The 13,063-nt window shown below is 32.9% G+C and overlaps 1 protein-coding gene across 2 annotated transcripts; it reads right to left on the minus strand.

The window, feature by feature from the left end:
• Positions 1-1,338: 1,338 nt before the first annotated feature.
• Positions 1,339-12,795, minus strand: Sap130 (Sin3A-associated protein 130). Of its 2 annotated transcripts, XM_008194740.3 has the most exons (12): positions 12,636-12,794; positions 12,293-12,588; positions 12,004-12,242; positions 9,575-10,009; positions 9,196-9,529; positions 9,069-9,143; positions 8,851-9,015; positions 6,186-6,368; positions 5,686-6,133; positions 2,025-2,373; positions 1,857-1,970; positions 1,339-1,803 (listed from the first exon to the last, which is right to left on the minus strand). In XM_008194740.3, the coding sequence occupies exons 2-12, from the start codon at positions 12,519-12,521 to the stop codon at positions 1,654-1,656; spliced, it is 2,721 nt and encodes a 906-aa protein (XP_008192962.1). In that variant the 5' UTR covers positions 12,522-12,588; positions 12,636-12,794; the 3' UTR covers positions 1,339-1,653. The 2 variants fall into 2 exon arrangements, with proteins under 2 accessions (XP_008192962.1, XP_008192961.1); XM_008194739.3 differs by having other exon boundaries at positions 12,293-12,795.
• Between the last annotated feature and the right edge of the window lie 268 nt (positions 12,796-13,063).

Consider the following 13,063-nt stretch of genomic DNA (forward strand, 5'->3'; position numbering starts at 1 on the left):
CCCAAAAAAATGTTTTGGTACCAAATTTTAAGAACCGCTGAATCGGAATGACAAAAATTAGCTTATTATTTCGCTCAAAATATATAGGCATTAAAACATTTAGATCAAATGCACCTCGAGACCGTTAAATGATAAAATGTTTACAGCATTACCCCGCATTTGAAACGTTTTTGTTTTTTTTTTCAAAATATCTTTTCGAGAAAATTGCTGCGATATTCGAATTGTTATGCTTGGCTATAACAGATAAACAGATACTCTTCTAACAATGATCATTTTAACAGAATTTAGATAATTGATGCAATGTCTATACGAAAGCGGAAACAAAACGAAAAAATTGTTCTCAACAAGATAAGATTATCCTTCTTCTTTACGATTCTGCAGGTCTTGGAATATTGACGAGGTAATCACTGTATTATCAAAAGTGCACAACGTAACGTTTAGAATAAAATTAAGATTTTCTTTTTTGTGTTACCTAATGCCTATCGGTACGCTTTTACAACTCCCTGCACTAGTGCATGTCGTGAATTTGAAAAAGATGCCATAGAATACTTCTTGTTGGATTTTCTTGGCATGGAAAATAAATAGAACAAAGTTTAAACTCTACGCATTTCAACCACAAAGTGGTCATTCTCAGCTGAGAATATAAACTGATTGCCTGTTTGAAATAAAAGTTTGGTGTGTCGGGTTTTTAAACTTTGTTTTATTTATGCCATAGAATGATTTTTAATGACTTATTCTTTCTCTGTGGACTTTTTTGATATGTGGGTATTTTCTGTGTGAGCTTTTTTCTACGTAAGTTTTTATCCGTGTGGGCTTTTTCAGTGTTTCTTTTCATGTGGTCTTTTTCGGTGTTTCTTTTCATGTGAGCATTGTTCTGTGTGAGCTTTTTCCGACGTGAGCTTTTTTCTTTGTGGGTATTTTTCTGTGTGAGCTTTTTTTCTGTGGTTTTTTATGTTTGTAGGCTTTTTTGCTATGCGTCTTTTTGTGTGGGCTTCTTTCTGGTCACCTTTTTTAAGACAGTAATTTTTAAATAAAAAAATGCAAATACTACTGTTTTGATCACATTAGAGACCATTTCTATGACGACTATTACTTTTCACAAATATTAGGATCCCAAAAACTAAATAAAAAAATTGTAAGTTTACTTTACAATGGGTTATTGAAATAGCTTTCTGATAAAATTAGGACTTTTACTGTTTTACACAGCCATTTTTGCGCACTCTAAATTTGTTGGTTGACTAAATAAGACGAGAGTTCTTTAGAAACCATTTATTTAAGAAACAATTTTATAATAATATAATCTATCTGCACACAAGGACAAGGAAAACTTAGACTGTCGAGATTTAAAACAACTTTATTACAAACATCAACAGTAGGTTCACTGGAAAAGTTGTCTCATCCACCAATGGATGCAATAATATAAATACAAGCCGTGTACAAAACCTGCACACTTTTATTTATTACAAAACCATTTGTCCACTTTTAGATCTTTTTATAATTCAAAATATCAACATCAAATAAATAAATACAATGAAAACTCAGAAAAATATACAAGCGAATTGTATAAAACTACTTTTTCTTTCGATCTTTGACCTAATGTCGATAATTATAAAAGCACAAGATCAAAAAACACAAAATCACAACAAACTTAATTTACGATTTATCTCGTTTCTTGAAGTTACGTTTACTGGCACATCTATTGATTATATCGGTCACATGGCCCTTATGGTCGAAGATCTTCATAATTTGGGTCTTCGCCTCAATCATTCCATCGTTGATAATTTTAATTCTCTGTAAATTACCCTACAACCAAATTTGCTTTAAACTAGTCAAACTAAAAACATCAATGAACAAACCTTGATGAGTTCGTTGATTCGGTTTATATCCTTCTCAAAATCTAGCTCCTCTTGAGATTCGGTGTTTTTAAGCAGCTCATTCAACTGGTTGTAGACTTGTTGCTCTTGCTCGGCCTACAACCACGCACGCAATTAAAAAACAATTATTGCAACAATAAGTGAACGTACCAAATCCTCCATTTGAGTCGAAAGATGATAAATCTTCCATCCGTTCACTTTTTCTTGCACTCTGTATTGATTGGCCAAGTCCATGATGGTAGGCCTCCGCTCGTCTTTAGGCCTCACATCTGAATACCTTAAATAGTGGTTGTGTGTAGCCTTCCAAGTCTGTCGATAACTATTCAACAGACTCGCAGAGGCCGGTTTCCGAACCGTAGTCACTTGCCCAGCCTCCGGAGCGCCATCTCTCGGCTCATCACTTTGATTCCCATCGGAGTCCTCCTGCTCCTTCTTCAGCGAACTGTCAGTTATAAACTGCATGTCATCGTTATGCTCATCAATATCATTGCTCCCAGTCCTGTGAAAAACGCAAGAAGATTCCTAGATTTGCAATTTTAACCAGTGCTAAATTCTAACAACCCGCTAGAAAAGTTACAGACTACGCGCTAATAATTTGTTAAATAAATAAAATGAGATAATTTTACGTCAAATTTAACCAAGGACGTAAGAATCTAAAGAATTTTGGGATAACGTCTAAAAAAAGGAAATAATTTGTATGTTTACATTTCTGAAGTTTGTCGATATTTATTTTCCAATAATAAATACAAATTAAAACATACTTCATTGCTAAAAATGTCTTTCTTCCCGTCACAATTTTTAGTTAAACATCTACTCTCAATAATTGGTCATCAAGAACAAGCATATTTAGATAAAATTTGTTCCAATTTTGGGTTCAAGTATTTTGTAAATGCATAGACAAATTCCTAAAGTCTCATGATTTTTACAAGCCATAATTTAGATATTTCACTTTTTCAAATGCTTGTTAATAATAAACATAAAATATGGCAGGAAAGGTGCTATTTCTCTCCCTTTCATCAATGATTACCATTTCTTAAACTTAAGAGTTTAAGTGTTAATGACGAAGAGTTTAGACAATGTTCTTTTACTTACAAAAAAATCTCTTTTAAAATTAAAAGTTCATATCATGAAAAACGGTGAGTTGAGGATGACTGCCAAACTAAACGCAACTAATCGGCGAATAAAAAAGGAAAATAGTCGTTGATAAATTTATTTGCCTTTTCTGCAAATTTAAAAAGTTAAAAGTATTACACTACTGATTTCAAAACCAATGTGATGCCTATGGATGTAAATGAAATAAAATTTCAAAAATTGACAGAGTCCCAGCTCCACCAACACCTTTTCCAATTGTATTTCAGAATGTATTAAATGTACATACATCAGATTAGTCGAATGTATTCAGAAAGTATGATCTGTCTTTCATAAAATTATTTGTAAATAAAATTCATATTTTTTTCTGAAATACACTTGATAGTTTCTGAAGCACATTTAATTCATTCTGAAATACCTGAAATCTGAAATCAACCTGCTACATTCTGATCTAAAGGGTTTTCTAATAGGGATATGTTATATGTTTTAAAAACGTCTCGGCAACCATATTTCAATAAAAACGCCAACGTCGCATTTTAATGAATTATTTTTTTAAAAAGATTGATAAAATTGTCAAATTGTTAAATAGTTATTAATGTATAAATCTCTCATTGAAACCATAAAGTGCAAATAATTTATAACAACTAATTTTGAAAGAAAATGCGACGTGGGCGTTTACATAGTTTTGAAACAGCTAGTATAGTGGGACAATTATTATTCATCATGGCAAAATATAGCCTTCAACAACGTTTGCTTATTACGAAATTTTTTTACAAAAATAATCGGTGTTTTTTCTTTTTTGTCTTTTTGTGTACTTTTGTGTACTCGAACTAGAGATGCTTTGAAATTAAACATTGAGTGCTGCATTAATGAGATCACACCTGAGTTATTGCAAAAAGTCGCAAAAAAGTAAGTTCACCAAAATCGGTCCTGTAGACGAAGCCATGGTGAATATTTGAATCCTTTGTAAAATAACAGCAACAAAAAACTCTCCATAAACTAACAGTGACAATAACAGATTAACAGATAGTGACACTTTGTCATCCTTTACGAAATTAACAAGAAATTACATTAAAAATGTGATATGTGGATAAAACTAGAAGCGAAGCTTACAATTATGTGTATTTGTACAATGCAATTTTTTAAGTGTAAGAAAACGAAGAAAATGAATAAAATTGACATAAGAAAAAAATCAATTGGTATAATCCAAAATGTTATAAAGATAAACTGAGGCAAAAAACACCACTTAAAAATCACCAGAAACTCGCAAAATTTGCATGAATAAAAAAAATGTACACAGAGTGTATTATTAATTTTGGTTTACCTTATTGGACATTATTACATTAATAAATTTGTATTATTTATTTTAAACTCCATTTTTCTGTCTTCAAATAATAATTTTCTTTTCTGTATCTCTAATGGAAAATAGACATTTGAATAGGTAGGATTTAAAAAAGAAATGTTTCATATCAATAGTTAGCACACTTTACTAGCAACATAACATTTTTACCGATAACTTGAGTACCCTTTGACGGCTTCTTAGGACAATTAATTGTTCAAGATTTTTATCAAATTTTTCTTTTGTCTTAGATAAAAGCAGATTGAGAGCTGGCTTACAAAACATTTCAATTGCAATCAAATTTTAATTCGAGATTAACTTGACATTTGTCAATGCATTTTAAATGGCAACTTAATTGGAATTAGTTTAATTCTGAATTAAATCTTAATTTTGCTTTCTGTAAACCGGCCCTTAGAGTCGCTTCCAAAGTACCATCATTTTCTTCAAAAACAATTTCGGTGTTCATCTTCTGATCAAATTCTGCTTTGAGTAATTTGTTGTTATGTGTAATGGTTTACTTTTAATAGGCAACTATTTTGAAGATTGTAGAAAAACAATTCTTGTTTTCAACTCATAAGAAAGGTGGTTAACTATTTCGTGAAAACTATCTCGATAGCAAACCACTACTTTTTTTTACCTCTTAAATAATCTACTATTCATCCAAAATGTGCTTCATTCTTTCATTCATCATATAAGTTCCCTCCAGCATAGATTAAATTCAATTAATCCGGCACAAGATTTGACGATAACCATTGTTTGATAACAAAAAAATGTGATATTTTTTCCACAAACAAAGATATTCTTCGGCCTATGTCGCACTTAAATTATACATTCGTTTTTTTAACGTTTTACTGGAACTTATGGTGATACCAAGTTCAAAATAATTACTATTAGAAAAACTTCTGGATATTTTCGAGTAAACGGAAACACCGTTACGCTTTTTTTAACAGACAAAGTTTAAGAATCGCAAATTAGACAACTCTGTTATTTATAAACGGTGTCGCATCACAGTTGCTAATATTCTTTAGGGTGTCTCAGAATATTGAAACAAAAAAAATTCGGGGTTTCTCCATAAAGATACATTGGCTTGAAGCAATTTGAATAGCGGAGATGATTGAGGAATATAATAATGTAAAACAATTTCCCGAAAAATTAGCATTATTTTGGAGTAGAAAATGTAATTTTTTTATTTTTCTTAAAAATAAAACATCAAATTACAATTTATTTTTGTAGGGAAGCCCCGAATTTTTTTTATATTTGGAATACCGAAAAGATTATCTACAATGCTCTGAACTCTGAATTTGCTAATTTTGACACATCCTGTATAAACGTAATAGAACAGAGATATTTAAAGAATATCACCATAAATAAACAATTACATACAATTGCTGCTTTCTGGGTTTTTTCCTTGGGCTCATCTCCATGGGCGGCTTCACGTTCTCCTCCTCCTTATTCATGGGGGCGTGGGGCATGCTATCCTCGTTCACTTCGGCCAATCCGGGACTGGACGTTGCAGAAATAGTCGTACTTCCGCCAGAACTGTGTCCATTTCCTCGTGAATCCGGCCTCGAAGGTGGTGAAATCGACGGTAGCGGCTGTTGGGTGAGATTAGTCAGGACCGGAGTTAGATTTTTGGCCGCTTTGAGGGGCGACCCCTCGTGGTCTCGCTTTCGTAGAATGCTGGGACGTGGTGACGATGTCATTTTGGTTGGAACGGTTTGGGATTGTTCCGAATTTAGCTCCGCCGCCGATTGGGTGGGGAATTGTTGAGTACGGTTCTGGTCGACTACCATGACTGGGTTAAAGCGCATTTGTTGATTGGTCACAATACCTAACAATAAGCGGGAATAATGTTTGTGTTTGTAAGTTTTAGTTTAACGCACCGTGGACTTGTGTGTTTAGAGACGTTGGCCGTATTTGTTGAGTGGATTGTGGAAGAGCGGTGAAAGATGTCGGTTGTTGGCCGAAAGAACGGCCATCGTAAAAATACGAACTTGCGGCGAGCGAATATGTTGTTACGCTGCTAGTTGTTGTGTTGATGCTGGTTTGGGGTGCACTTGTAGGACCTGTGACGTTAAACACCGCTGTCACAACAATGGTTTTCTCATTGTAAATAAAAATTGTTACCGAAACTGTGGTAACGCTAAACTAGCCTACTATAAACAACGAACGAAAGATTTATTAAAAAAAACTCAGCACATTGTTCCGGCTGTTGTTTTTAGTTTTTAGGAAACATGAGTCATATTCGAGGACGATTTGTGTTGCGTTCATTATCATAAATGTACATATTACATAATGAAATTATGAAAACTGCATTGAAAATAAATATGTAGTTCAAACTAATAATGCGTTCAGATTGTGTAATGGTTGCTTTAGTTTTTACTTCTTTCTTGTCAGTATAATAAAATTAGAACCGTGTTCAGATAAAAACTAAATTTGTTCGCCAGATATAGCTAAACCCGGCTAAACCCTAGAGGTCAAAAATTACATTATTTTTCACTTTTCAGGCATTAGATATTCAGCTTAATTCCATATTTCGCTATATTTCTTCTGAAATAGGCCAAAACATTACTAATAGTAATAATATATTTTCAGTTTTTCAACAATAGTTCCAGCACTTTTTGCCCACAATCAGAATTACTTTGAGGAAGTTCGTGAAACTAACTAAATTCTATGAAAAATTTGTATCTTTGTTGCCTTTTTTGAGCGTCTACGTTGGTGTTTATGTTAAAATCAAGAAGATCAGGTTAAAAATTGTATTTTAGCACGGTCTAGCGCTAAAAATTCATTGAACAGTTATCAGTGATATGAGTTTTTAATTTTTATGGACGTTTTAGCACGTTTTCAGCTTAAAAGTGTGATTATTTCGCGAAAGTACATCTAAAATAATACGACAAATTACGAAATCAAGCTCAAGAATAGTGTGATTCTTGTCTGTTTGGAGTGAATTATCATGTTATTCACCCAGTCGTAAAATAATTTCGAAAAAATTAGTTCAAAATAAAATTCACCAAATTTTGTCGAAAATGTCTCTTTCTATCCTTTCAGTGCTTTTCTCAAACTCAAAATTCAGTTTTTGCGATATTTCGCTAAGCCAAGCTAAAAAATAATATTGATTTATTTTTTCGAGGCCTTTTACACTTTGAAAAAACATAATTTCAAATAATTTAGTGAAAAAATAAACGAAAAATTATACATCAAATATGACTTTTTTGATAATTTAAGCCAGTGTTTGAGCTGAAAAATCAGTTTTTACGCGAGGTTTTCTAAAACTGAATAAAAAATAATTACAAAATCAGGTCGTTATACAGCGTGTTAGGAAATGGTTTAGCAAAAATTTAGAGGTAGATAGAGAATGGCAAAACAAATCAATTAAGTAAAATTTATGTAAATCAAAAATGCATAGTTTTCTCAAAAAATCGTTCTGAAATTAAAGTCCCAAATTAGCGTAAATTTCATAACTTTAATATTGTTGATAATACAACAGAGGTAAAATAACTTCTTGGTTTACCGCGTTATTCTTTTTAATTCTATTTTAATTTGTGTTTTGTTATTAAATTTTACGGAAATTTTTTTTTTGTCAGGGCCGGATTCCAACCTCCGACCCAAATGATCATACCAACAATTTTAATAAATTCTCAAAACGCCCAGGCGCCACCTTCTTCATTTTGTTTAATGAAGAAATTAACTGCTAATAAACTACCATAAGCCACACAGAGGTTCTCAATAAATGGGTTAATAAAAATTTCTGAAGAAAGTACGAACTGATATAAGGGTCTGATTATAACAAATTCAAATATGAAATATTGCTAAGCCACTCCCTATCACCCTGTATACAACCAATAAGTGAGAAATTGGGTAAGAAATGACAAAAACTATGCTTTTTCTGACATTTTTAGTACATTTGACACCTAGAAACCTGGTTACTTTGAGCCCATTTTCTGTATATTTCGGTGTAATAAACAGCGGAGAAAGTTTACAATTTAAAAGCTTTCAGTATTCCATTAATTTTTTTTTTATTTAAATAAACCAAACTTAGCTGTAAAGAAATGGGTGTAGCCACTGTGTTTATTTGAATCTGAGATTAGACAGATTTGTGCAACATTTGCCAGACACACAATTATTAGATAAACAAAGATAATGTTAGTTAAGTATTTAAAAATAAAATTAAAATTAAAATTAAAAATAAAAAAAATTGGTTTGAAAAAAAAAACAATACATACATACCATTAAAAAAATTCTTAAGTCAAATAAAAAACCACATTTCGTAATTGTTACACAATGAATTACAAAGTTAAATAATTACCGAAACTATTGTGTATAAAACAAACCGTATTTCTGTACCACAACTTTGTACCGAGTAAGTGCATTTAACATTAAAGGTTGCGTGAAACCAACCTGTTTATTGATAAAAACCTGATTGAGTCATAGTTTCGTTTTATCACAAAATGTAGATAAGAGATAAACAATTTCAAGTAGCTTACCCATTTAATTTACCATATTGTGAGGCAAATTTTTCAACCATAAATTAAATAAAAATTCACTTACTTGGAGAGGTTCTCCTAGGCACAGACGACAACGGAATAAAAACACTGGCTGGAGTTTGTCCTTGTTGATTATCGCCTTGTTGAGAATACACATTAGCTATTGGTATAGTTTGCGAAGAAACAACCGCTGGTTGCCTCTGACTAACTATTGCAGCTGGAACATTAACTAAAATTAAACAAAAATTAGAAAACCAAAGAGATTAAAATAATAAAACCCACCAGTTCGATTAGCCGCCGTGACGACAGTTTGCGTCGTCTTCACAGGGGCTGATATTGGAGTAAAATGAATGGCACCTGACAGGAGAAATAATTAAACAACACCTTTAGTACATAAAAGAAAACAAACCTTGAGCAGGTTGCGTTATAACCTTAGTAGCTTGCTGCGTATGCACACTTCTAGGCTGCGAAGGATTAGCTACAGCAAGAAGATTAAGTGTCCGGGTCTGGCCGATAATATTGGAGTTTGAGACTTGTGCCGGACTTGCAGCCACAGACAATCGCCCTATCGTAACATTAGGCTGCGTTGTCACAATTCTATTCGGTGTAGTACCGATCACTGTCGAGGCTTGAGACACAGCAGTGATCCTAGCCCCAGAAGTCAAAACAGTCGCTTGGGGGGCCACCAACCGCGCCCCAGTTTGCGTAACATTAACAGGAATCGTCAAACGTGCCGTCGTTACCTAATTATTATTATCATTAATTGAAAAAAATATTACAACAATTACCATAGGTCTAGCCGCAGTGCTCTGTCTTTGATTTTGCGCCGAACTCGACACTGTAAGTCTGGGTGTTGCCGTAAACTGGCCACTAGTATTAGCACTATAAACCACAGCCTGGGTCCTCGACGGAAGTACCTGTGCTATAGTCACAGTATTGCCTAATCCCTGAATCCCGGACGCGTTTTGTCCAGGCTTGAACGAGTGTCCAATCGTGATAGCTGAATGCAAAATTGTCGTTCCTGGACGAATTGTTGACACGTTTTGAAGCCCGGCTTGTGACCGAGAGACAAGTTGGGGCTTCCCGGTGACACTTGCACCCCGCACTGGTGAACTCAACACAGTCGTTGCCCCCTTAATCTGAGACCCGTTCGACGTGTTGGTGAGCCATGCCGTGCCCTGAGCGGGGCTCGGAGTACGAGGGGGCCTCACAAATGCGTGCGCCTTTACCGGAATTAAATATAAAATTAAATAAGAAATATAGGACCAACTTTCTTAAAAGAAAGTTCAGCAAAAAATAAGTCTTAGAAAATCTCTCAAAATTAAAGTCAATAGGTTAAGTGACCCACAATCTCAAATATATTGCAAAAATTAATAATTATCCCCTTAATTTAATCAACAAAATTTTATATAATGATAACAATGACCAACCCAATTTGTTTAATAGTAATAATTCTGATTCCACAACTTCTTTCAATTCAAATTCACTGTCTTAAATATTGTAAATTAATTAATATCCCTTTGATCAGAAATAAATTGAAACATTGTTTAATTCATGATTCCATAAAATTAGTCTTCTATAACAAAAAAACATTAAATCAAGTCTTTAGCAAGTTAAAATAAAAAACTTCTAAACTAGAGAAAAGTAAAGTAGTTTATCGAATTAGTTGTAAAACGTGTGATCAAATTTATGTTGGACAAACTAAACAAATATTATGAAAAAGATTCTAAATAAAAAGAGTCTATATTGAGATATCCTAATGACGTTTCAAAGGTATAATTTCCCTTTTCTTCAGATTAAACAAGTCTAATACAAAAACTTACACATTTAAATGGTGGAAGGAACACTAGAAACCTTTGAAACGTCGTTAAAGATATCTCAATATAGATTCTTTTTATTTAGAAGTAAACAAAAATTGAAGATTAGAATAAAAAACCACCAATATGATTGTTGGGAGTATAACTTACAATGTAAAACTAATCTAATAGCCTTAGCTAATCATGTTAAAAAAAATAAAACAAAATTTTGTCTGTAATGGTGTTGAAATTCTTGATAAAGAAACACATTACAAAAAAAGACTTACTTTCGAAATGATTAATATCCAAAAAATAATAATATTGCTGTTAATTCCAATTCAGATACTGATAAACTTAATAAAATTTATAAATTCCTTATTATGAAAAAGTAATAACATTAGATAATTGTGGTCATCATATTTCTAACATGTTTTGTTTTGTTTTGTTTTTTAATAGGTTTGTTACTAGGATATTATTTATAACCTGTGATTATAACCTTTTTAACTTCAATTATATCTAATTGTAACGTCAGTCTTTTGAATTTTTAATAATAATTGCAAGTAAAGTATCAATTTATATTATTGTAGACACTATTTTGAATTTGATTGTTAAAAATGTAATGGTAATAATTCTTGAAATTCTATTACAAAACTATTTAAAACATAAATTTCAGATTTTTTTTTAATTAAGATCTTTTCAAAATGTGGTGGTGTGTGCATATGTTGTCATTAAGTTATTGTGTCAATTTTGTTAATCTTTTAAATTAATTCAAAATTCATTTGAATCGTTTATTGCAGAAAGAGCCTAACTAACATTTTTACGTTTTCGAAAACAACCTTTTATTTTTCAATTTAAAGGTAACAATGACATTTTTTATTGTAAACTGAATGTCTAAGTGCCATTACATGTTATCATAACAGAATGTTTATTTTTTGCAAATCATATAAAGAAAATAATCAAAAAAAACGTGCACCTCAAAATGGCCAAAAATGTTACTTATCCCTTTCTGGAATGAACGATACATTTAGATTAATTTCTTCTTTTAATGTTCACTTCCAAGAATATGAACGAGTAAAAAGGTAAGTAATTAACTGTGGTTATATTGTATTTTTATGTAGTAGAAGTGGACAAAAGTGTGGAACCAAGCGTTTTGTGTCTAAACTATGCACCATACGATAAAAGTGGTTACTACATCATTAACTGCTTTAAAAATGTGATCATTTTTCAATAACATTTTTTTCAAAATTCCTTTAGGTTTTTGAGTTTTTCAAAACAATAAATAAAAAGCTTCATTTTTTGCCAAAAAAATCGCCGTAGTAGGGAAGCATTTGATATAATAGCTCTAAAACTAAAAAAAACTTCGAAAAAATGTAAAAAGACGTCAAAAAGTTTTCACAATAAAAAATATAGTAATTATTCACCTGGCCGCCTGTTTGCGCCGTGACCACCATGGGGGCGCGCACCGACGCCACGTTGCTGCGAGGGGCCGCCAAATTCGCCACGACTGCGGGCCCCCGTGGGACATGGTAATTAGTACCACATGGTACCACCGGAGTTGTCGAAAGGGTGATTTGGGTGGGTCTTTGAATAGTGATGTTAGCAGCACTCGATTGCGGCTGACTCGTCGTCAAAATACTCGCAATTTGAGTCCTTGCAGCATCTAAAAAACAAACACAGTCACACAAATCACATGGCTTCGGACACACCAACCTGGCTTAAACACGGTGGGGACAATATTAGTTGTGATTATTGTTTGGGCGTTGGAAGAAGCCTGGCCCGAGTTTGGTGGCGTTCCCTGAGTCAGGACACGCACTCCACGCAAGCCTTGATTCGTCATCAACAAGGGGGCTTTCCCTTCCACTGTCCGAACGGTGGTTATTTGGGTCCTGGCCAAATCCAGAGGCAAGGACTTGTGGGACTCCTTGCCCTCGTCACTCATATTTCGCAGGTTTTAAATTTACCCATAAAAAACTTTATTTGTTACGTTAAACGCATCTGCATTAAAACTGAACAGAGGGTAATTAGGAGGTTTTGCAAAGTGTAAAAATGAAACCTTGGCAGCTTTTTGGCAATTTTTCGGAACAAAATAACATGGTTTTTTGGTTAAACTTAAGACTAAGGTTTGCACTTAAAAAATCTACAATAATAGACTACAACAACACCACAAAACGCAAATTCCGAACTGACGCCATTGCTCGCGCTGTCAAAGGAACGTCGCCCCATTGCCTCAAATACGCATTTGGGACAACAATCACCACATCAAATCTAAAATAACGTTAATTAACGTAAATTAAAATGCAGAATTTTGGCACAGCTAGACGTCGTTAGTACCAATAAAAATGCCCGTGTTTAAGTAGTTTTGTATTGTAATAAATTAAATTATAACTAATGAGATAGGGCACAATTTTGTCAAAAATAATTATTTAATTATTTTATAATTATTTCTATAGGTTAATAAACCATTGTTAAATAAAACAAATT

This window comes from Tribolium castaneum, chromosome 5 (assembly GCF_031307605.1).
Source record: "Tribolium castaneum strain GA2 chromosome 5, icTriCast1.1, whole genome shotgun sequence".
Taxonomy (NCBI): Eukaryota; Metazoa; Arthropoda; class Insecta; order Coleoptera; family Tenebrionidae; genus Tribolium; species Tribolium castaneum.

Bases quoted from the DNA above. Each gene is read 5' to 3' on its own strand.
- Sap130 (XM_008194739.3), bottom strand. From the start codon at position 12,521: ATGAGTGACGAGGGCAAGGAGTCCCACAAGTCCTTGCCTCTGGATTTG. The intron at 6,369-8,850 runs GTAAGTGAATTT...TTAACGTCACAG, and splicing joins GCCTAGGAGAACCTCTCCAA to GTCCTACAAGTGCACCCCAA. The intron at 1,804-1,856 runs GTTTGTTCATTG...ATTTGGTTGTAG, and splicing joins GAATCAACGAACTCATCAAG to GGTAATTTACAGAGAATTAA.